At 36.4% G+C, this 23399-nt stretch overlaps 1 protein-coding gene across 8 annotated transcripts in view; it reads left to right on the top strand.

The window, feature by feature from the left end:
* The window catches only part of ST7 (suppression of tumorigenicity 7), a 255364-nt gene that overhangs the window by 147187 nt on the left and 84778 nt on the right, over positions 1-23399 (top strand). For 6 of the 8 annotated variants that reach the window (XR_015245376.1, XM_086691826.1, XM_086691824.1 and 3 more), the window contains exons 4-9: positions 7795-7849; positions 8485-8600; positions 10151-10226; positions 12392-12460; positions 14366-14520; positions 16917-17014. Coding sequence is in view for 7 of the 8 variants with exons in the window: in XM_086691826.1 (XP_086547952.1) it covers positions 7795-7849; positions 8485-8600; positions 10151-10226; positions 12392-12460; positions 14366-14520; positions 16917-17014 (569 nt within the window). In the remaining variant the exon portion in view is untranslated. The remainder of the gene's footprint in view (positions 1-7794; positions 7850-8484; positions 8601-10150; positions 10227-12391; positions 12461-14365; positions 14521-16916; positions 17015-23399) is intronic. The other 2 variants (XM_086691838.1, XM_086691833.1) reach the window with 1 other exon arrangement.

The raw sequence follows: 23399 nt of genomic DNA, 5'->3' as shown, positions 1-23399 counted from the left end.
GATCTGATCTCATAACAATGTTTAAATAGTTACATTTAGAAAAGTGGAAATTACCTTGCCTAAGTATATTTGGGCTCTGTCTGCCCACTTCTCCTTGACATTTTAGCTAAAATTTGGCTAACTCAGCTCAACAAACATGCATGCTGGTATGGAAGTATCAGATATAGTGGGACTGATACTATTTTCCAATTCTCTTTTCCTCTGGTGATTTTTATTTTTGGATAAGAACAATATTATTAAAGTACATTGTCTGTGTTTATCTCTACTCTTAGTCACTTTCTATTTCATAGTCTTGTTTCAACTAAGTAAAGGAAAAAGAAAGTCCAAAACAGAGGGTAATCAATAATACATTTTCTTAAAATAAGGAATTTGTTTAGAAATCCTATCCCTTAATAATAACAAAATGGCTGTTGCCTTAATAATGAATAGGTGAATCTTTTGATTTTATTGGATCATGACAAGACAACTCTTTGCTGAATCTTACAAGAAATACAACATGGCTGACAAAGTCCTATGGATATTGGCAAAGGCAGTTTAATTGCTTATTTGAGAAAAATCATTGTAAAAGCTAAAAATAAACTGAAAATACCAGTGATAAACATTGGTCTATATTAAGACTCATAGTGTATATTATACACTGTGTATATACGTACATACATACATACATACATACATACATATATAGTGTATGTAATATACATAGTGTATATTAAGACTCATAGCTCTTTTCTTAAAGAATCGTTTGTTTTGGTTAAAAGCTGAAAGACCTGGCCTACTTAAGAATGGTTTGGAGTGGGAGAGGTGGGGGGGAGAGGGTGAGAGGGTTATGATTGTTACAGGGCAGGCTATTTATATCTTATTTAACTTTGTATCTGTACAAAGTGGCCTGAGTGCATACTCTTTTAAAATTTGTAGTTATCTTTATCTGTGGGTCAGAGAAAAAATGTAGTTAATTATATAACTTCTTAATGTAGCCAAATTTTAGGTTGTTTGGCTTAGGTTAACATTTATGAATATTTCACTTATTTCTCTTTTTTTGGGAGCTAACCTGCCATTTTTCTTGATAAACCCTGCTGATGTATTTCCCACATCACTATGTTTCTCACTGCCATTTCTTAATTCAACTCAGCTTATGATCTGATGATAGGTAAGGACTTAAAGTGTGGCTAACTTCTCCCTGTCTTAAGGGGTGTAGGTTCTCAGGGACTGGTAACATTTTGAATTTAGGTTCATGGGAACATCTGTTTGATAATTTGCCCTGTTCTTGAGTACGGTGCCATAAAGACAAAGGTTTGCAGCATTCACCTTCAAGATATTTAGAAAAATTCAAGGTGCTTCATCACATGAGAAGTATCCTTGCCAAAGTCAAGTTTAAATTCTCTGAGGGGCTTTAGTATCCTCTTGCACAGAGCTGTATCTTTAGACAAACTCTGGTTATAGTTGCTTGCCTTCCTGTCTAAAATCATTTCATTTTAATCTCATTTAATCTTAATATATATCTTATATATGTACATAATATGTATGTGTCATATATGTATCTTTTATGTAAAACTTTTTATAAGATTTTACTTGGAATTCTAAATTAAAATTCATTACATTGCTAGAGGCAGTTCAAGCAATGATTAAATCCAGGTAATAAATTAAAGAAAAACAATGGAGATGAAGAAACTCAGGTAGAGTGCAAAGATATCCTGAGATCTTCATAGATCTTCAAATTTTCATAACACCAGAGCAAATAATTCTCCTTATAGAAAGCCATATAATTCTAATAATAATACCTCCACTCTTAGTGCCTACTTTCCACTTTACATTATTATCTCATTCAATCCTCACTATAGCCCTGTGAAGCAGATACTATTATTATCTCCATTTTATGGTTGAAGAAGCTGACATACAGGCAAGTTAAGTCATCTGCCCAAGGTCACAGGGCTGGCAACCTAGGTGGTCTCACTTCACAGTCCAAAGTCTCAAGCACTTAGCTAAAAAGTTCAGTCTAGATCCTCTGTGAGGTCTATAAAGTCAATACTAATGTAATTACTGAAGCATTAAAATAAATAAATTCATTAAAAACCTGTACTGTGGTACATGACATGATTTCAGAAGTGACATTAGCCAGATTTACTTAGAAAAATCTCAGTGGCAGGATTGCTGATGGTTGAGAGCTCAGGCTCTGGGGTCAGACAGATGTGGCCCTCATCTCAGCTCCATCACTTACAGTGTGTGACCTTGGGCAAGTTACTTAACCTTCCTTGGTATCTTAATTTGCATATGTGGGAATAACAACAGTATCTACTTCACAAAGTAGTTTGAGGAGTCAATGAGGTCATGTAGAAATAACAAGTCAGAGGACAGCCATCTGTCAGTGTCCTCCAGATGAACTGAATATGAATGATGAATTCCCCATCTATGAATATGATGGGGAAGATGGCTCAGTCTCTGGAGATATGGCTGTGGGTTCAGTGAGGTTTACTCCTTAGCTCAGTGACTCACTTTTATGCCCAGGCCTTTCAGTGCTTGCATTTCAAATATATCCCTGGCAAAATCGCAAATTGCCACATCCAGGACCTTTGGCATTGCTCTTTAGTCGTCTCAATTAGAGAAAACTCAGTTTGTCCTTGCCATGTCTATGCAGGTGTTGAAAATGATTCTCTTAGCCAACGCTTATTATATCTTTTAAAATCTTTTGCCACTCAAATTTGTGTTGTAGTATAGATTTGATCTCTATTTGAATGGTGAAAATGCCTAAAACAGTTTTAGTCTGTGGTGAACATTTATTTAATAAATTTATTTCACAATTTCCACATTATTTGGTCAAGTTGATTGGCTTAAGTCAAAAATGATCAATGAGAAATGTATGAAGATACAATAAAGATTTAACCATTTTAGCAATACTTGAAGAAAATAGTACACTATCTTGAATAGAGCAGATCAATAAAAATGGCCTTGAAACTCATCATTATTTATACCATTTCTGATTCCATAGAATTAGAGACAATAACATATTTGTTGAGTTGAAAGCTACCTACATGTTACTTTGTGCGTTTATATTAATTTTTTCAAAATAATTATTTTAAAACTTATGAAAATAAAGCTTAATTACTTAAGCAAATGGCTATTGTTACTGTTAAGGATTAAGATTAGCCTGTGTGATGTAGAAAACTGGGTATTCATTTCTGAGACATAGAAGCTAATAAATACATGGCAGAATCATATATCAGCTTGGGATTAATCTTGATTGCCATAATACATCTGATTAAACTTTATCTAGAGCCTTTTTCTGTTGTACTTTGGAAACTAAAATGTTTAAAAGTATTGCTAAAAAGTGCTTAACATTTCCCCAGAGGAGTTTTCAAAACTGTTTTGCTAGTGGAAAATTTAATTGATGAAGTCATAGGATTTTTGAAATATGATGTTGCAGGGTAACAAGTCTGTTGCATGTAGTGGGTGGTTGTTAGACAGTCTGGACACCGGCCCTTAATCTAATTTGCTGTGAGCCATGGGGAAATTATATAGCTTTTCTATGCTTTACTCTTCTGTAAAAAGGGCCTACTACACGCCGCTAACAATTGTAAGGAATATAGATGACTTGAGCTTTAAAACCTCTTAGAGAAAGGCTCAATGAAAATCAAGCTTATAGCTATGACAGAAGTTGTTGTTGCTACTGTTTATAATAATAATATTACCATCATTAGATTTTAGATTCTGGGAAGAGGTGGTAAGTTTTTAGTATAATAAATTTTCCTAGGCTATGAATTAATAATTTATATATTTGAAGGCCCTGGGAGTGGGGATTCTATATCTTTTTTTTTTTAACTTTTAGAAAATAAAGATTTTCAGAGTTAAATAAGTTGGATGTAGAGTAATATTTTCTTCTATGTGAATAAAAGCCCCATGACTTCAGAGCCTCTTGGTTTTTCTGAGAATTAAGTTCTCTTTTTCTTTGAGGACTGTGACAAAGGGAAAGTCTGTGATTCTGTCAGTACATTGTTCTTTCTGTAGAGCTTCTTCAGCTGTATGCCCTTTTTATTTTTCTCCCAAGGCCATAAGCTCCTCTTGTTCTGTAACCAAGGACCTGGCAAAGGGACTAGTGCATCATAGCCATTCTATTTATGTTTAAACCACACAGTCCTTTGAGTGATGGGGTGAGCACTCTACAGGGGTAACTGAGTACAAAAGGCATGAAATAACGATCACTGAGATGGAAAGTTTTAGTAGGGAATTGTGAGAAGGAAGACTGAAGAAAAGATTGCAGCTTGATTTTAGAAGTCCTTGATGGCAGTAAGCATTACTTTCTGTGTTCTTTGTCTCCCACATAAAAACTTACATAACCATCCCATTATCACAAAGTGGGGGGGGGGAATCTATTGTGCAGACTTGGGAATTAAACAAGTACTATTCCAATATATATTGCTTCTCTTCCTCCTGAACTGCATTCTTGCATGCATGCTGAGGTCTGAACATTTCTGTCTGCATTTGTGGATAGAGACTCTTCTGTACTGCTACAGATGGAACCATAGGGAGTATGTTTATTGTACTGGGGCATATTTTTAATTGAGCTAGTAATATCAGCAAGTCCTTGATGGGGTCTCTGTCAACTTCTAGGGCTTCTAAAGGGCACTGAAATTGTTGATATTAATGGAGAATGCAACATTCCTTTTGGAGGTAAAATTTTAATTCTGATTTAAATAAAGAATTTATTTCCCAAAGACATGAATAAGATAAGAAACAGGACCTCATGTGGAAAAACCTTTATCCTCTGGATATCTGAGTTTAACTCTTGACTTAAATCTTCACATTCTAATACAGTTGGCATTTGCAACTTTTGTCGGTATCACGAAACCATCAAGCAGTCTGATATTTATGGGGTATGTGCTCTATAGTGATTCTAGGCTGAGAGAGTTGTTTTTTTTTTTTTTTAATTTTTTTTTTTTTCAACGTTTATTTATTTTTGGGACAGAGAGAGACAGAGCATGAACGGGCGAGGGACAGAGAGGGAGACACAGAATCGGAAACAGGCTCCAGGCTCTGAGCCATCAGCCCAGAGCCCGACGCGGGGCTCGAACTCACAGACCGTGAGATCATGACCTGGCTGAAGTCGGACGCTTAACCGACTGCGCCACCCAGGCGCCCTAGGCTGAGAGAGTTTTTGTAGTAGTGATAAGATTATGAAACAGAGTAGCGAAGAAGAAATTAACATAGCTATGACCTAATTCCAGGTAAAACTTTGACATGGTTCATATTTGACCTCTAGATCGCATATTTCTTTAAAAAATTATACCTGTTTTGCACCAATTTGAAGGAGACATAGCTAATGAAGGATATAACTAATGAAGACATTTCTTAGGTAGTTCTGTATCACATATTTTTTCTCGAAATATTTTACATCTGTTAGTTACTTAGATCCTCATTTCTAAGTTTCAGGGATACTTGAAGAAGCAATAGACCGTATGTATGACACTTAATGTCAACAGTGACCCTTTAAGAAGTTCAGTTCTGGAGGGGCGCCTGGGTGGCGCAGTCGGTTAGGCGTCCGACTTCAGCCAGGTCACGATCTCGCGGTCTGTGAGTTCGAGCCCCGCGTCAGGCTCTGAGCTGATGGCTCAGAGCCTGGAGCCTGTTTCCGATTCTGTGTCTCCCTCTCTCTCTGACCCTCCCCCGTTCATGCTCTATCTCTCTGTCCCAAAAATAAATAAACGTTGAAAAAAAAAAAAAAATTAAAAAAAAAAAAAAAAAAAAGAAGTTCAGTTCTGGAATAGAATCCATAAAAACATTTCAAAATGTTTGTAGCACCCCCTGCTGGCTATATTGTGGCACTTCCTAAACGAAGATTGCATCTTTAGTTTTGCTCAAAAATACTTTAGGTACATACACCATGTCTCTTTGCAGTTAATTTTATTTAGAAATAATTTCATTTGTATCCAATATATAATAGTGTTGAAATTTTAACTGAAGGTATTTTGGTTTAAAATTTTTCAAATGAGTATTTGAACAATGCCAATATAATAATGTATTCAGTGGAGAACAATTATTTGCCCGTAACCTTTTTACTAATATTTCAGATGAAATTCAGTGGGGGAGAGGCATCTCCCCAAATGTTCCTGTTTTATTGCAAAAAATGTCACCATGGGCAACCTCTGTACTATCTGTGTACATGTTTGTTATATGCTAAATACAAACCTTGCAATATTCATGAAGCTTTAATTGGACCGCTTTGGATCTTGAAAGACATCCTTTGAGGAAAGGGTGGGAGTGATGAGGACCTAAAAGTTAAAATAGCCTTAAGGGCAGAGATCGTATCATGGTTGTTTGGCTCACCGGTGTGATTCTGTGATTTGAGCCATAATCTGGAGTTCATTAGTGACCCCTCCCAGCGTCTTACATCTGTAAGAAAAGTAATTATTTAAGAAAAGCATAATTTTCTAGTTAGTGCCATATGAAGTGACAGCTACAGAATTTCAGTTTCTCAGGAACAAAATTCAAAGATGCTGAATTAATTGAACAAAGATCATTTCCTAAATGGTGAGTTAAGCTAAGTGTCAGAAAATTTAGGGCTATAGTTTATAAACATTGTGCAAATTTTAGGCAGGCTCCAGCCCTAATTTAAAGATATATTTATCTTCTTTAAATAAAAACATATCTTCCTGTTATGTGTACACCCTTCATTCACTATTTTAACAAAAATATATTGAGATTAGACACAGTGTTGCTATAGTGTTTTATCTTCTTCATTTTCATGCTGTATTGTAATAGATGGTTTACTTGTTTGTTTTTCCCATTGAGTGCTCAATGCTCATTGGATGGATGGATGGATAGATGGATGAGTGAGTGGGTGTGGAAGGATGGATGTTGCATATAACAGGCATGAGGATAGAATCTTAATGAATCACCCTTTAATGCTCTTTCGATTTCTGCAATAATTGCTCACTTTTGTGTGTCCATGTCTTTGGGTGTGTTTTTTGGCCGATTACGCACACAGAGATGTTTTAAGTACTCTTAACTTATTTTATTTTCTAATAAAACATTATTCACTCAAAGAAATGTAGTATTCTGAATCAGTAGAAAGTCTTAATCATAGGCTGTTTAAAAAGAATTATAGCTTATTAGTCACACACTTATAAGACAGTCTTAAAAACTAATGATTGAACCAAGTCCTGTGGTTCTAAATTTCTGTGGTTTTTGTGGAAGAAAGATGTATAATCTATTAGTATATGCTAGAATTCTAATATTACTATAATGATTAATCCATGTATCTGTATAAGTAAACAGTGTTATTGCTTTAAAACAATTTATTTTCATAGCATTTCTCTCTAAAATAATAACTTTATTCGTTTTCTTATCTCTGTTTTATGGCAGTGTAAAAAGTAATCTGGTGCTTTGTCACAAAATCAGTATTAACATAGACCCTAATTAAATAACTCCATATTATACTCTAGAGCTTAAGTTTAGCTTACAAGTATACCTTGTACCTGTAATTTCAGAAGTAAATTTATAGAATCTGTGTAGACCTTGTGAAATGACTATTGAAGTTATGAACTAGCTGATGTTGGCATATACCTTGATTTAGCAAATGAGGAAACTTTGGCCCAGAGAGATTAGGGAGAACTTTTCCAAAGTCCTGGTTCCTGAGCTTTGTTTCCTGATCAACCACTCAGAGTTTTTCCACGTTGCTTCCCATGTAGAGGATGGAGAATAAAATTATCTTATCAAATGGCCAGGAAGGGTGTTTTGCTGAATTAATTAGCTTGTAGTGTGTCTGGACTCTGTGTAACATTTTCATATTTCTCTTTGTTGCAGAATGCAAAGTATGGCGAAATCCACTGAATTTATTTAGGGGCGCTGAATATAATCGGTAAGTGTTTTGACAGCTTGGGAAACAAATGGGTCTAGTTCAGAGAGTAAAGACAGCAGCAAATGTTTTTGCTGGTTCATTTAGGGGTCATTGTAACAGTCTGTGTAGTGCTTCTATTTTTTGATACAATCCTCAAATGTTTTGATTTTTCTGTTTTATAGTTATTTGGGGATTAGAATTGGGATGATGTACAAAAATGTGTAGTTTTTAGAAATTTTCTATTACACTTATTATTTTCATTATGCATTATACAATCAAAATATTTTGAAGCTTACCTAGAGCATGGTTATAAAGATGTCATAGAAATTTTGTTGGAATTTAATTTTGCAAAGTAATTAGGCATATCAGAATTTTCATGGCTTTTGGGAAATGCCTATTCATAAGAGTAATGAGGGAAAGTTTTCATTAGCTAGTGCTAGTAAAATTTTTAGAGAAAAATATAGGGGAAAATGTTTACTTGTTTCCTGCTGATAGACCTCCTAAAGGGAGAACAGGATGATTAAAAAAACTTTTTTTCATTCATTGGCAAAACTGTTTTGTACCCAGTTAATGTTTTATATTCAGTTTCCTATGCAGCTTAATATTTTGTAGGTCTTGCTTTCCAAGTGTCTGACCATCTATTTCCCCTTTACCAGGTACACTTGGGTGACAGGACGAGAGCCTCTGACTTACTATGACATGAATCTCTCTGCCCAGGACCACCAGACGTTCTTTACTTGTGACTCAGACCACCTGCGTCCTGCAGATGCAAGTATGGACACTCCTTTAGATAGTTGCTGAGTGGGAGGGCTTTTGATTTAAGTACTAAGGTTATTGCTTTTAGAATATCTGCTCTACACCCCCCCGCCAGTGAATAAATTATTAAATTGGAGATTGGCTGGCAGAACCCAGAATTCTGGTACTTAATTAAAGGATTTATCATGATGAAGTATCAGTGTAGAAATGAGTCTTCTTGTTATGATTTAAAATACTATTTAAAAAATATATAGTAACATTGGATTTACATAGTTCTTTTTTTATTTTTTAAATATTAAATATAATTTATTGTCAGATTGGTTTCCATGCAACACCCAGTGCTCATCCCTAAATGCTCTCTTCAGTGCCCATAAATCTGATATGAAGCTAATTAAATCCTTGATTGAGGTAGAATGAAGGGTCATGTCTCTTCGATGATATTGTAGTTAGAAATTAAGATTTAGTGAATCCAAATGATAAATGAATATATTGTAGTGATTTGTATGCCTATTTATAGGTTCATTAGCAGTGAATGGGGTCATGGCCTTAGCTATTAGAATCCATATTTGTTTATCAACCTGGAAAGGGCTTTGTTTGGCATGCATTTCACTTGGTTTGAGATCTAAATAATCCTACTGACATTTTTTATATTGCCAAACTTAAATAGGTGAAAAAAAAATCTTTAAAAAGAGGAATGTGTACATGCACCTGAAAAGCTAACTTCAAAGATACATATTGATAAAACAAGTATGGAGATTGTTGCTCTTTTTAAAAAGGTACTGTTTATCGTGGTAGAATATCATAGTCCAATAAATATACCAGGCATTGAGCTTTGCACAGTATATACACAAACTGCTCTGGTATCTAGAAACTGTGTTTGCAGCAAACTTTGGGAACAGATACACATATTAAGCAAAAGACCAAACCACTTTTTTTTCTGATCCAACTCATAATTCTTCATATGGTTTTACAGAGTCCTAATACCCAGAGCCTATAGTGTTTGGGAAAATGAACAATAGAACTTATGTTGTGCCTAAGTAGAAGGAAGAGATTAGTAACAATCTCATATAAAAATGTGTAAAATATGTTTCTTAATGACAAATGACATTAATGAACAAAAGAAATATTAAATCTCTTTTAGAATGTCTTTTCCTTTCTTGATTAAGGGACCTTAACCAGTGCGGTGAGCATAGCATAACGTGTAGACTTGGCAAATCGTTGTTATCCACTTGAAACTACTGTAACATTGCGTGTCAACTAATACTTCAGTAAAAAAAAAGAAAATCAAGATTAAACCTCTAAGATTATAGACCATGGGTTAATCTATAAGATTTAGACCTGTAGTATTAAGAGCACAAGAAAGGTTTGCTATCATCGAAGGAAGGAGAATGGAATAGCACATTAGAGTGTATTTGTGTGATTTTGGAGATTTGGGCTCACCTCCTTAGTAAGTGAAATATTCTCTTGTATTCAAGCTGAAAGCTATTAATTTAACTATTGTCCTGTGGTGAGTCTTCTAATTATGTGTGTTGATGGACATGCTTTTTTCCTCTTTTTGTAAAACAGTAATGCAGAAAGCCTGGAGAGAGAGAAACCCCCAAGCTAGGATTTCTGCAGCTCATGAAGCCTTAGAGATAAATGAGTAAGTGGGGGACAAATCTTGCTTTTAAAAAGGAAATTTCATCCTTTGCTGAATGTATTCAGTTTTCATTAATGGTATACTTATATTAAATTATGCATTTGAACTTGAGGATTGTTTTAGGGGTTATTAATTTGTAAAATTTTTTTTTTTTTTGCGAAGGACATCCATGTGATGGTGGTCTTAGTCATTTTAGAGAGCAATTCAGTGGCTTTGCTATGACCCTAACTTAAATAGCTTCCAAGGGCTATTTAGCCCTTTAAGGACTATCTGTGGGATATTGCAAGGACATAAAATAAAAACAGTTCTTTACATAACTATAACATGGGGAAATTTTTTCAGATGTAGAATGCTCATCTGTGCCATCACATTTTTTAGGTAGATCTTCTGCTTGTGGGGAAAAGATAACAAAAACATAAGGTGAAAAAATTACACTTTTGAAGTATTTCAAGATCAAGACAAAGATAAGAGGAAATGCTGTCATTAGTGTTGTTAAACATTCTGTGGGTTACCAAGGAAGGCTGGGAAATATTCTGGAGATCTTAGAAAATGAGAAAGATTCTTAAAATTGAAGTCATAAAATCTCAGGGTTGGCAGAGACCTTAAAGGTCATTTAGCTCAACCACCCATCTGGTGCTTGAATCACCTCGACATTCTCCCTGCCAAGTGGTCATTGTTAAACTATTTTATGATTTTTTTTGAAGAAAGTTACAGATTCTTCTTTGGAGGTCTTAGAAAAAAGATTCACTTGAGAATTGGAAATCCTGCCATTGTAACCTGTTGATCTGTTTGGTTTCTGATTCTGCCATACAACATATTTATTTTCCAGTTTCTTGTCATCTACAAATTGGATATGCGTGCCTTCTGTGTGTCATCCATGTTTCTGATAGAAATGTCAGGCTCAGGGGTGGAACCTTGTGACATGGCATATAGAAACTGTCCTTCAGGTTCATGTCTTCATGAGTCATCATCCTTTGGTATCAGTCAACCAATTAACTAGGCCACCCGGTTAACACTGTGATTCAGCTCACGTTTCTGCATTTTGATCTTAAAAGTACCAGTTGTAGCTATGAATCTTTAATGTATAGTAAATCCTTTAAAGTAAATTAAGGTAGCACAACATGATTTAGTTGTTCTTAGCGGATTTAAGTGTTCACCACTTTCTTTTAAAAATGCTTGGAGACCATCCCTTTAATAATCCATTAGAATCTCTTTCCAAATCACTGTTCTGTAGTTTGGGAAGTCTGCCTTCTTCCCCTTTTGAACATTTTTACTACATTTGTCATCTCATCTTCTAGCACCTGTCCATTCTTTGTGATTCCTTAACTATTCACAGAGAGCACTTCCATGGCCTGACTACAGGGTCTGTTGGCTTCCTGGGATTTACCCATCCCAGTACAGTAATTCACTTAGAATTGATCAGTTATTTGCTATCTTACGTCTTTTTTACCCCCATGAGAGTTTAATTTCTTCTCCCCTTTTCAGCCTGACAATCATGCTCCTTGATGGAGAAGCCAGGAACAAAATAGAAGTCAGAGAGTTTTGCATTCTCTTTATTATCTGCTGCTACTAACTATAAACTTTTCTTGTTTTGATGTGGTTGTTGTGTTGTTTGTCTTTTTTGCTTATTTATTTTTGCGATGGTTTTAGAGAAATGGGGGTGGTAATAGGGTTTTAAACATAATTTTAAAACAGGGAATAGATGGTTGTCTTTAGCATTTTGTTTTGTCTTTATTTTGCTTTGCAAGCTTCAGGTAATTTTTGGAGTTTTAGCTCTCCTGACATTATTCTTATAATTTCATTCCACTCTCTTGTAGTCCTTCATTACATGCCCTCTTTCCATCTTTTTTACATGTCCTTTAAACATCTGACCTTGTGAGAGATCTCTGTGCAGCCATATTGATTACTTAATTGTCACCTCTCTTTTCTTCCTGAGAGGTTCATTTGTGACTACGGTTACAGGTGGACATTTGGAAGCTGCCCAACCCTCTTAAACCATTTTTTTCCTTTGGAGTCTCATGCCATTGAATCATATCTCTTTTCTTTGAAGTTTTTGAAGTCCACCTTACCCTCTTTGATTACCCGTAAACTCCAAAATGACATAGTAACTCTCTCTGAATGTTCCTATCAATTTTCATTTCACCAACTATTTTTTTCTTCTTGGTCAGAATTAGGTCCAGAGTTGAAGTTCCCCTAATTGCTTCCTCTACCATCTGGGAGATAAAATTGTTACCAAAGTAAGTCAAGAACCTGTCGGGTGCCCTACTTCTAACCAAACGAGACTTCTTCTAGCAGATATCTGGATGGTTGACACCCCCATCACCATACTTTCTTGCTTCTGTATGTGTATTGTGTTGTGACAAGGATGCATCATCGATATCTTCCATTGAGCTGAGCAGTTGTTCTGTACTCCCCAACCATTAGCACTTCTATTGCTCTTTCTCCTTCACTCACAAGCTCTTAGCATGTTTCTACCCCAGACTCATGACTTTCCACATAGATACATGTTTTCTTGGCTAGTAGTGCTACTCTGCCTCTCCTAAGAATACTATTTGAAATGTATATAAAGCAAGCAACTTGCCCCAACCTATCTTGAATTCCCAGCCCACCAACTATAACCTTAGAGCTAACTCCTCTGATACTATATCTACCACTCAGTATTATAATCTCAGTTTTCACTTCATTACCCTTGACCCATATTTATATGTCAGCATCTGAAGCCTTAAGTGTTGCTTCCTGATGCCTATCCCCCTATCCCCGTTATTTTCTGTAGTGAATCACTGGGCAGTTTCAGGATCATTATTGTTCTTTCCAAGTCATGTATCGGCTGCCCTCCATAGTAATTGGTTTTTACAGCATTTTTCTGGGCATTTTTCTCCCTCGTACACCACATTCTGCCTAAAGCCCCATTGATTAGTCCTGCATGAAATTAAAGGGATTGGCTAAAGAATTTATAAGACCCCTCCTCAAGGCTAAGATTAACCAGTAACCCCAAACCTCCCATTAGCTGTAAGTTCAGCCTCCTTTTCCTAGCTGGCTGTTGCAGTTTATGAATGGTAAAAGCAACATTTGGTTTCACTTTCTGTTTATTTTCTCTCCTGTGGTCTGATGGAGGTTCTGATAAGTAGGGAAATGACCACAAGAGGGGCAGTGGAGATGAAGGAAAACAATGGGATCGGTGCAGATCGGGACCTGTACGGTCTGCTCTGGCGTCACCATTTCCTAATTACATTCCCTTTCTTTGGCAGTTGGGTTGTTCTTACATGATTGGGAAGGTTTAAATTTCCAAGAGTTCCCGTGTTTGTTAGTTAACTGCTTATCCTTTCTGGCTTCCTAGCTTAGAGGTTGTTGAAAGGATTAAATGAGACGATATATGTTAAGTGCCTGGTACAGTGCTTAATGTATACTAAGCAACAGGTGGTAGCTATTGCTAAAGGCGTGAGATTTAACTCTTGATCACTACTGAGGCTGACTCAGATTTTGAGCTCTTCAGAAACAACACTACCTGTAGGTTCTTCCAGTGTTCTCTGGCAGAACATCAGTGCTAACTGTAATGAGATGTTGAAGCGCTGTTGTCTTAATCAGTAATTTATCTGATTTAATGAATTTCTCATTCTGAAGAAACCCTTATATTAAAGAGAATCAGTGTTTAGTAAATAGCAGTAAACTTATATATAGGATCTCTAACTTTGAGAGCTGGAAGGAGATATTTCACAATAGCTAGTATCATTGCCACTGTCAGTTGACGTTGATTATGTACCACATGCTGGCTACTGTACTGAGCACTTTACATGCATCACCTTACTTAACCTTCACAACAACAGTGTGAACAAATAGATTCCATGTTGTTCTCCATCAGGGAGGCAGAGTAATAACTTGCCCAAAGTGACATACTAATAAGGGGCAGAGTCCATATGTGAGCCCCAAGCTCCTAACACTACACATCCTACCTTTCAAGCTAAAATACAGACATTTCTTTTGTGCCATTATTTTGTGTCAACAACTACAGACCAGGGGTGCATGAACCAGTTGGCCACTCTGCATGTTTTTGGCATAACTCCTTGCCCTTCTGCATGTACTCCTACAGCTATTCCAGTGTCCTTGGATTTGTAATTGATGGTGGCTATTATCTGAATGGACAGGTGTGCAACTGCTTATATTCTCTTGGCTGAAGAGGAAGCAACAACCATTGCTGAAGCAGAAAAGCTGTTTAAGCAGGCCCTGAAAGCTGGAGATGGCTGTTACCGGCGTTCTCAGCAGCTACAGCATCACGGATCCCAGTATGAAGCCCAACATAGTAAGGTTTTCTCCAGGTTGACATGATGGGAGATCAGAACTGTAACACGATTAATCGGAACAAACTTTCAGGCCAGTTCAAAACAGGATTCTCATAGATGAGAATAAATATTAATTTTTGCCTTCTTTAAAAAAAATTTTTTTAACGTTAATTTAGTTTTTAGACAGAGCATGAGCAAGAGAAGGGCAGAGAGAGAGGGAAACACTGAATCCGAAGCAGGCTCCCAGCTCTAAGCTGTCGGCACAGAGCCTGATGCGGGGCTCAGAACCCACAAACCATGAGATCATGACCTGAGCTGAAGTTGGACACTTAACCGACTGAGCCACCCAGGTGCCCCTTTGCCTTTCTTCTTAATAATTTTTTTCCTTTCCATAAGAGCACAGTACATAATTATAGCTTTATTGCTGTTCACTTAATGTTCAGATTCTCTTTCCTGCTCTTGAGATTCTTAACTCCAGAAATAAATGGTAATAACCTTTAATGATAACTTTCTCCCAAGAATTCTTATGTATTTCTCTGTTTATTAGTTGTTTCTCTGCCCCATAACTTAAGTTCTAGTTGGGAAACAGGACTTAAATTCATGTTAATGTAATCAAAGGTTTTCTCTTAGGAGTCTTCTACAGCGTGGGTTGAAATAGGACAACTAAGATCACCGTTATTGGTGATTATCTCAGTATTTAGCCCTTTGGTATTGGCTTCCAGAGAGAAAAAGCCATGGGTTCATAATTATTTCTCTTTCTTATATTAAAAATAGTGGCTGCTTTTGTTTAAGATAACTCTTTAAAATGAGACCTTTTACTTTAGTACACTAAACAGAGGGTCAGTGATATTTTGGGGGGATGGTATAAAAAAACAAGACAACAAAACTGTTTCTGGAATTCCTTGAGCCACTTGACTTGTCAGTTTGTTGGTTGTTTAAGTAGAAATGTAGCAATCCTTTCATTGTCCATTCAGACTTCAGGTTGTTTCATTAAGGTGGAGTTTCTCCCTCCTGCATCTTGGGGAGTAGGATTGCATTGCCTTCATATTTGAGATTATAAAATTAAATTTTAGTGCTAAACTTGTATTTGACACAGAGACTGAGTGCATTAGTCTTTATAACTAAGTTACAGTGAGATCTTTGATTTTTGTGTGTATACATGAGTATGTCCACACAACACAATAATACACAGGTTTTTTTTTGTATTCAGTAAGTATATTTATTTATAAGCAGTAGGTATATATGTTAATCAAGTTTCTAATCACATCTGTATCTTGCTTTTTAAAAAATTTATAAGAATGAACTTTGAAGGCATGTGTATAGTAATGTCTATTTTCTGAACTAAATGAGAATTAACACATAACATTACATAAACTGTAATATAACTTAAGAAATTTTCTTTATTCCTTTTTTTCTGTAAATTAAATCCTTTCAACCTGTTGCCTACATCTATCCAAAAAATATAATCACATCTTTAAAATAATTTGTAGGCACTTGGCAAATTTTCAGCACACATCTTGTTCTCATTGTTTTAAAACTTGAAATGTTAGGACTTTGGTCTTAACATCTTTTAATAGCTGCATATTATACATGTACTTAATCTATAACAGGTGTGTCATATTTTTCTAAAACATGGTAATTTTATTGAGGATTAAATGAATGCATGTTCTCACTGGTTCAGAAACATATCCAAAAAGACATATAATTAAAAGATTAAGATGAGAAGTTGTTAATGTACTTTTTAGTGCCATTTTAGTGACTATTATTGTAACTAGTTAGCTTGTCAATGCTTTCTGTAACACTAGGGTAGTTTTTCATCTTGTTACATACTCTATTGTCATATCTGGAATGTGTTATATTGCCATCTAAAATAGACTGCTTTGGGGACCTGGAGATGATTATGATGTCACTAGTATTAGGGAAAGAATAATATAAAACAGAAGTTCAAGATGAGGCTTCTCCAGACTTAATGTCAAGCAGGAAAAAAAAAAAAAGTTGATCAAGATGCAACCTGAGATTCACCTCTTTGCATGTTCAGCAAAAGCATGCAAACTGAAGAATATGGAATGCTTGCTTGTAAACCACATTCAATATGGGTATGCTCATTTCCCCAGCACTTTGTGGCAGATGATTTTATTTATCAAATATTCAACATCCTAACTCAAAAGTATGGATTAGGTAATCAGTCACATGATTTGACCTTTGGAAGTCTAAGTGCTTTGACTACACAGTATGCGTTTTACTATTAGCAAACTCGTCAGTGCTCCTGGCAGTAAGAAAAAGCCAAAGGAGCACTCTGTTCTCTCTGAGGTTTTCCTTTAAGGGTATGGCAAAGGAGCCTCTGTATTTTTTTCTCACTGCTCAGCTGAAAGCTTTTGTATTTTAAAATTTTGGTGTTTCATATTTCCTTTTTCAGGACGAGATACCAACGTCTTGGTCTACATCAAAAGAAGGCTAGCAATGTGTGCCAGAAGACTCGGGAGGACCAGGGAAGCAGTGAAAATGATGAGAGATGTGAGTTTAAATTTGTGTTTGAACAGTAGCAATGTACCTGACTTAAAGAAGGAGGAGCCACCTGAATGGCCAGAGGAGCCATTGCATGGCTGCAGAGAGCAGCAGTGATGGCGCGGTGGTCCCATGGTTGCTGGAGCCAGCCAGTCGGAGTTGGCTCTGGCTCCCAGTGTATTAGGTGAATGACCTTGGGCCAGTGAGTCTACTGCTGTGTGCCTGTTTCCTCATCTGTGAAATGGGGATAGATAACAAGAACTTTAACAGTACTAATAACAAAAAAAAAATTACTATTAAGGATTATTGTGAAGATTAAGTGAGATAAAACATGCAAAGCTTTCAGTAGAGTGACTGGCATCTTAAGGAAATTTCGATAGGTGAGCTTATTATTAAACCTGTGGAGCTGTAGCCAGAAACCAAGAATGAGATCAGTTAGTTTAGCTAACCGACTTTTTTTGTGTATGTGGACAGTCAGGAAGATTTGAAAAACTATGGGTCTAATTAATTGCTACCCTCGAATTTAATAATATTATGATCTAATTTAATTGTAGTCATTTCAAGCATTCTCCTAGATTCTTGCATCAGGATATTTTATCACTAGTAGTCAACATAACAAAAGAGGAAGTAAGTGAGAGTTTTAAAACAAGAGAGAACCAAGACAGACTATTAATATGTAACTTTAAATCAAAACAGTAGTTTTAAGGGAAATCAGTAGAGGAACTTTTACTTCCACATTTTTTTTTTTAATTAAGAAATACTTTTTCATAAAGAAGCTGACACCAATGTGAATTGTATTTATAAACTATTTTTTTTAAAAACAATTTCAGAAAACCTCTGCCAACACTTCATGCATGTACTGTCTTCCTGAATCAAGAGACATAGGTAACTGCCCATTATAAAAATGGAAGAACCAAGGGGCAAGATTAAAGTGACATCTTGCCTGGTTCTCAGCTTTCGGGTTTGGGAACAGGACTGTGTAAACCTCTAGTGAGCCACTTCTCAGTTTATCTTTGGAAGGGCAGTTATTCATACAAATTCCCAGTTACTCTGTTATTCAGGGCCTGCACTCCATCCAGGCCCACCCCTAATTATTTCTGCAAGTTACAGCCTAATGTAAAGGTGAGATCCGTGTTTGGGTCCGACTACTCAATTAAACAGTGGTGTAGCTCCCAGATCTGAGGAGAGGACAAGAGGAGGGGGATTCCAAGATAATTCTATTTGATTCAAGATGATACATGCTCTGTGGGCAAAGCCACTGTAAAGGGGATGTCCCAGGATTAAATTCTTTTGGTTGAGGGGAGAATTTAAAGAATGTTTGTCATACAGTGTAAGTGCTAATTTTTACAAAAGGAGAGTTCTGTAGAGACATGAACTTGCTCTCTAAGCTTTTTAACTTGCAGAAATTCCATCTTTTGATACAGTGAAGAAACTCTGCCAGTCCCTTCCTTTGTCTCTGAAAGAGCTGAGAATTTTATGAAGGATGGGATATTTATCTTAAACTGGCCCAGCCACATTCAGCCTTTAACAAGGTGTTTTAAATTTATTGCCTTTCTTTAACCTTAGGTAGGCCGGAACAGGCATGTATGGAGGAGCAGATTTGGGTGATTTTCTTTATTATGTGCTTAAGCAACTTCATAGGAAAAACAAACGGGGGGGTAATTTCAATTCCATTTTTTTCTGTCAGTTTCATTCTGATTATCATCAGTTTTAGTATATGTGTATACAGTTTCGTATGATTGAAACCAATACATTCATGCTATGGTTTGACTTTTGCTTCACTTTATTTCATATTTACAATTCCATTTATTGACTTAGTCCAAATGTAGATCTTGGGGGAAAATCTGGAATGCAGTGGAATGAATGCTGGGCAGAGAGTAAGAAAACCTAGATGTGAATGTCAGCTTTGCTCTTCACTAGCTCTGTGACCCAGGGCAACTTTCTTTATGGGCTTTTCATTTGTCTTCTGTAAATTGTGGTTAGTGATTCTTACCTAAAAGGGTAATTGATGGAGCACTGGGGAGAATGAAATAAGATAATATAAAAACACCTGACACATGGTAGACACGCTCACATTTTTTCCCCCATTTTTTCTCTATTATGCAAGTATGATATAATTTGCTTGACCATTCCCCTGATGGACATTTTGAGACATTTCTGATGTTTTTTTTTTCTTGAATGAATCAGTTAGTAAGTCAAGCAATCTTTCCTATTACATATGTACACACACACACACACACACACACACACACAGATATATATGTGTGTGTATCTGAATGTATACATGTGTTTCTTGGGTTACTTTCCTTAAAGAATTCTGTTTTATTATTGGAATACCAATACGGTTACCTTTTGGCTGTGTATATAGAGCCTCTAGTAGATATGGGCCCTACTCTTGTAACAGTCCTGTGAGGGACACTGTCAGACATTGTGGAGATGTGTTTTGAAGAGAAATATTCGTAGTGTTCTTTCCTTCACAAACTCCTGGCATCCAAATGGAGGATGGAGGTTGAGGACCCCTGTGTTTGTTAAAGCTGCAGCTGGCCTCAGCCTTGTGGGAACAGTTGATGGTCAGACCTGACTCCTCTCAGGTCAGGGTCATATATAAATGCGAACCTCACTGAAGGGTTTACTCCTTTAACAACATGCACATAAACCATCTTGCTGCAAAAGTTCCTCTGATAAAACAGCACACTGGATTCTAGGCAGCCTGCTGATAAAACACTGAGGCAGGAGGATCTAATTTCTTACGAATACACAGCAATCCTACCCCATATATGTTGGTTGAAACTTTCTTAGAGCAGATTTTATTTTATTATTTTTTTTTTAATTTTTTTTTTCAACGTTTATTTATTTTTGGGACAGAGAGAGACAGAGCATGAACAGGGGAGGGGCAGAGAGAGAGGGAGACACAGAATCGGAAACAGGCTCCAGGCTCTGAGCCATCAGCCCAGAGCCCGACGCGGGGCTCGAACTCACGGACTGCGAGATCGTGACCTGGCTGAAGTCGGACGCTTAACCGACTGCGCCACCCAGGCGCCCCTCTTAGAGCAGATTTTAAAATGGAAATAGAAATGGTAGAGTCAGAATGCTTTCCATGTAGAAAGTAGACACTTCAAAACAATTCTCTGGAAACCCCTTAAAGGAAGGAAAAACTGTTAATTGATGAGATAGCCTAAAAAAAGAATGGGAATTCCGGGAAGGACAACTGTGGATGATTATGGATCTAGTAAAATACTGATACTATAAGTGAAATATTGATGAGGTATGAACACCTAAGCTCCTTAATGTGAAGATTCTTGGCTTCTCATTTAAAAAGCAACAAATCAATTATTTTGAATTCCTAGGATATTGTCTCAAAAAACTCACTTTAATTAGCTTCCTTTTATAGTCAAGAATATGGAAACATCTTATTGAAGGAATGCTTTGCAGTAGGTAGAACTAAGAAAGCATGCTGACTTTTGAATTTTACTATATGGTATTATTTATCCAAAATGAAAAGGGTTACATTTTCTGCTTTCTTAAATTTAAAGAAAAGCCTTTTTGCTTGTTCTTATTTTAAAATTGCTTCTCTAACATCTGATATAGGACACAGTTTTTTCTTTTTAACTTTTACCATTTAGTTAACCTCAAGGATTTTTTTTTTTTTTTCCTAGCTTTTCCTGGCCCTATTTGAGTAGATTTGGAATAGAAGTCATAAGGCTAACTGTTTGGTTTGGCCCTGTAGCCATACCCGGTCAGAACTGTTGTAGATGAACTGGTACGGATGGGATTCCTTGCCCATATGAAAGAACCCAAGAGCTCCTCTTGCCCCAGGTCATTTGGTCTAGACTCGAGTCTCTCAGTCTCAGTACAGTTGGCATTTTGGGCCATGTAAGTCTTTGTAGTGGGTGGCCTATGCATTGTAGGATACTTAATAGCATCCCTGCCCTCTACCCACAGATACCAGTAGCAACCTGTCCCTTTGTTGCTCCCCAGTGTGACAACCAAAAATGTTTCTAGATATCTCCTGGGGGACAAAATCATTCCTCACTAAAAACCATTGACCTGAAGAATCCTAAAGAGAGTAGATCTCTTTTGGGGTAGACATTGAATATTTATTCGGTCTTGTTAGTAGTCTGAGCTTCCACTACTGTGAGCACAGTGCTCTGTGGCATCCCCAGAGTTGATCAGTTTCTTGGACCAAGCTGATTTGGGAGGTTGTTTGTCTTATATGGGATTCCCTGAAGAGATACCCTGGGGCATGAAGACTAAATGAACTTGAAGGTTTTGGTGGGGTCTTGGTTGGAGTGATGAGAAAGAGAGGAGAATGTGAAGTCCTGATGTGGGGCAGTGGTCTTCCTTGGTCCTTGTGCATGCTTCCAGATCACTGTCTGCCTCTCTGCCCTAAAACCTAGAGCTCCTTTGAAAGTTGACCATATGCTCGCAGACTTTATCACCTGTTTCCCCTCTTTTTTGTAGTTTTCTGCAGATCTTCACATCATTCTCCCTCATTCTAGTTTCACTCTTTCTCTCTGAACACTACCTCTTTCAATATCCTGGTCTTTCTCTTGACACAGGTCATCACAACTTCCTTGAAACATTTTATTTACTTGATTTTAGGAGACCATGCTTTCTTAGTTCTAAAATGTCACAGTCTGTAAGAAAGTATCACAAGCTAAGTGGCTTAAACAACAGAAATGTATTCTGTTACAGTTGTGGAGACCAGAAGTCTGAAATCCAGGTGTGGGTAGGGCCATACTCCCTCTGAAGGCTCTAGGAAAGAGTTCTTTCTTGCTGGCCATCACTCCAATCTCTGCCTCTGCCTTCACGTGACATTCTTTCTCCCTGTGTATGTCTTTGCAGTCAAATTTCCATCTTTTTGTAAAGGACACCAATCATGTTGGATTTAGAACTGGATTTATGACCTCATCTTAACTTGATTACATCCACAAAGACCCAATTTCCGAAACATTCACAGGAGTCAGGGGTTAGGACTTCAGAATTTCTTTTTGGAGGACATTGTTCAATCCACAATACCCAGTCATCTGTAAAAGCAAAATATAGGTACAGTAATCTGTGTATACTTTTATTCTCCCTAAAAATGGGGTACATACTGGGAAATGTGGATATCAAAGAAAAAAATCTACCCACCTAAAATTTGAGCTTTAAACAAAGCTGTGACTTGTTTATTTCCTGGGGAAGTGGTAACATTGTTTTTAAATTAATGTAAATTAAAATGAGTTCTATTTAGAAAATTATTGTAGTTGTTCATCCCTTTTAGGTCATTAGAGGTATCCCACGGTGTGAGCAATTGACCTTTGAGAATTAATTTAACAGCATTAATAGTAAGAGGATGCCCTTTAGATGATTTGTGAAGAGTAGCTCTTCTATTGAAAGCATGCTTTAGAAAATATACACCTCTGGGACTAATCAAAGCCTTTGGAGCATTAAGGACTGTTGATTTGCATTTTTGCCCACTTATGCTCATGAAGAAAAATCTTCATTAAGTCAATGATCTGTAAAAGAGATCTAGTATGCTGTTCCAAAGCTGTTTTAAAATTTCATTTTAGGGAATGTTCTGCAACAGAAAATCTGTTTTTATTGCATTGGTAAAAAAAAAAAAAAATCTAGGAGGAAAACTTTTAAGTGAATATTTTGGGAGTTCATTTCTATTCCCTTTTATCTTTTTTTCTCATTCTTAAATTCTCTAGTTTTGTTCCTTTCTTTTGCCTTTCTATTCCACAAATTACATTATTTACCTTTTATCAATATCCCTCTTTTTTTTCCCTTAAAATCATCATGGATTATTATGGATAACTTGGTTGATGAATAAATTTAGAAGATGTTCAGTTGATTGTTAGAAGAAGTACAGTAACGTTATGCAGACTTGGGGTATGGGAAGAGGAGTATTTTAATACCTTCAGGTAACCAAGTATCACTCGAGCATAGTTGCTTTCAAGCTCTTAAGATAACTAGTTGTATCATTGAGCTAAAGACAAAGTCTACAGTGAAACGTGTTCATTTCTAGGAAGTGTTCCTATGGTAATTGTTGGCCTATTTCTAGATTCTGTCTTTGCTATACTTAGAAGTAAAGAAAAAGTGAATCTTGGAAGCAAATGATGTAAATAGTAACTCACTGTTCTTCAGAATTAGACTTTACATGAACCCTTGCTTTTTATCATGTTTTTTTTTTTTTTGGATTTGCCTGAAATGTTGTTTAAGTTAACTTATTTAGTAAATTATTGACAATTAGTGATTTACATAGAAAGGGAAGGTGTTTAATAAGAGCAAATAATAGATTTATTAATTACTGATTTCTCTTTTTGTGTCAGTAAGGATGAACCATGGTTTAATCAGCATTGTACTGTGTATTCACTATACAAAGAGCAGCTGGTAAATAGTCCCTGAGGAG

The sequence above is a fragment of the Puma concolor genome, chromosome A2 (genome assembly GCF_028749965.1).
Source record: "Puma concolor isolate L17-30 chromosome A2, mPumCon1.1.hap2, whole genome shotgun sequence".
Taxonomy (NCBI): domain Eukaryota; kingdom Metazoa; phylum Chordata; class Mammalia; order Carnivora; family Felidae; genus Puma; species Puma concolor.
The sequence above is the reverse complement of the archived record's forward strand: the minus strand, read 5'-3'. Positions and strand labels throughout refer to the sequence as shown.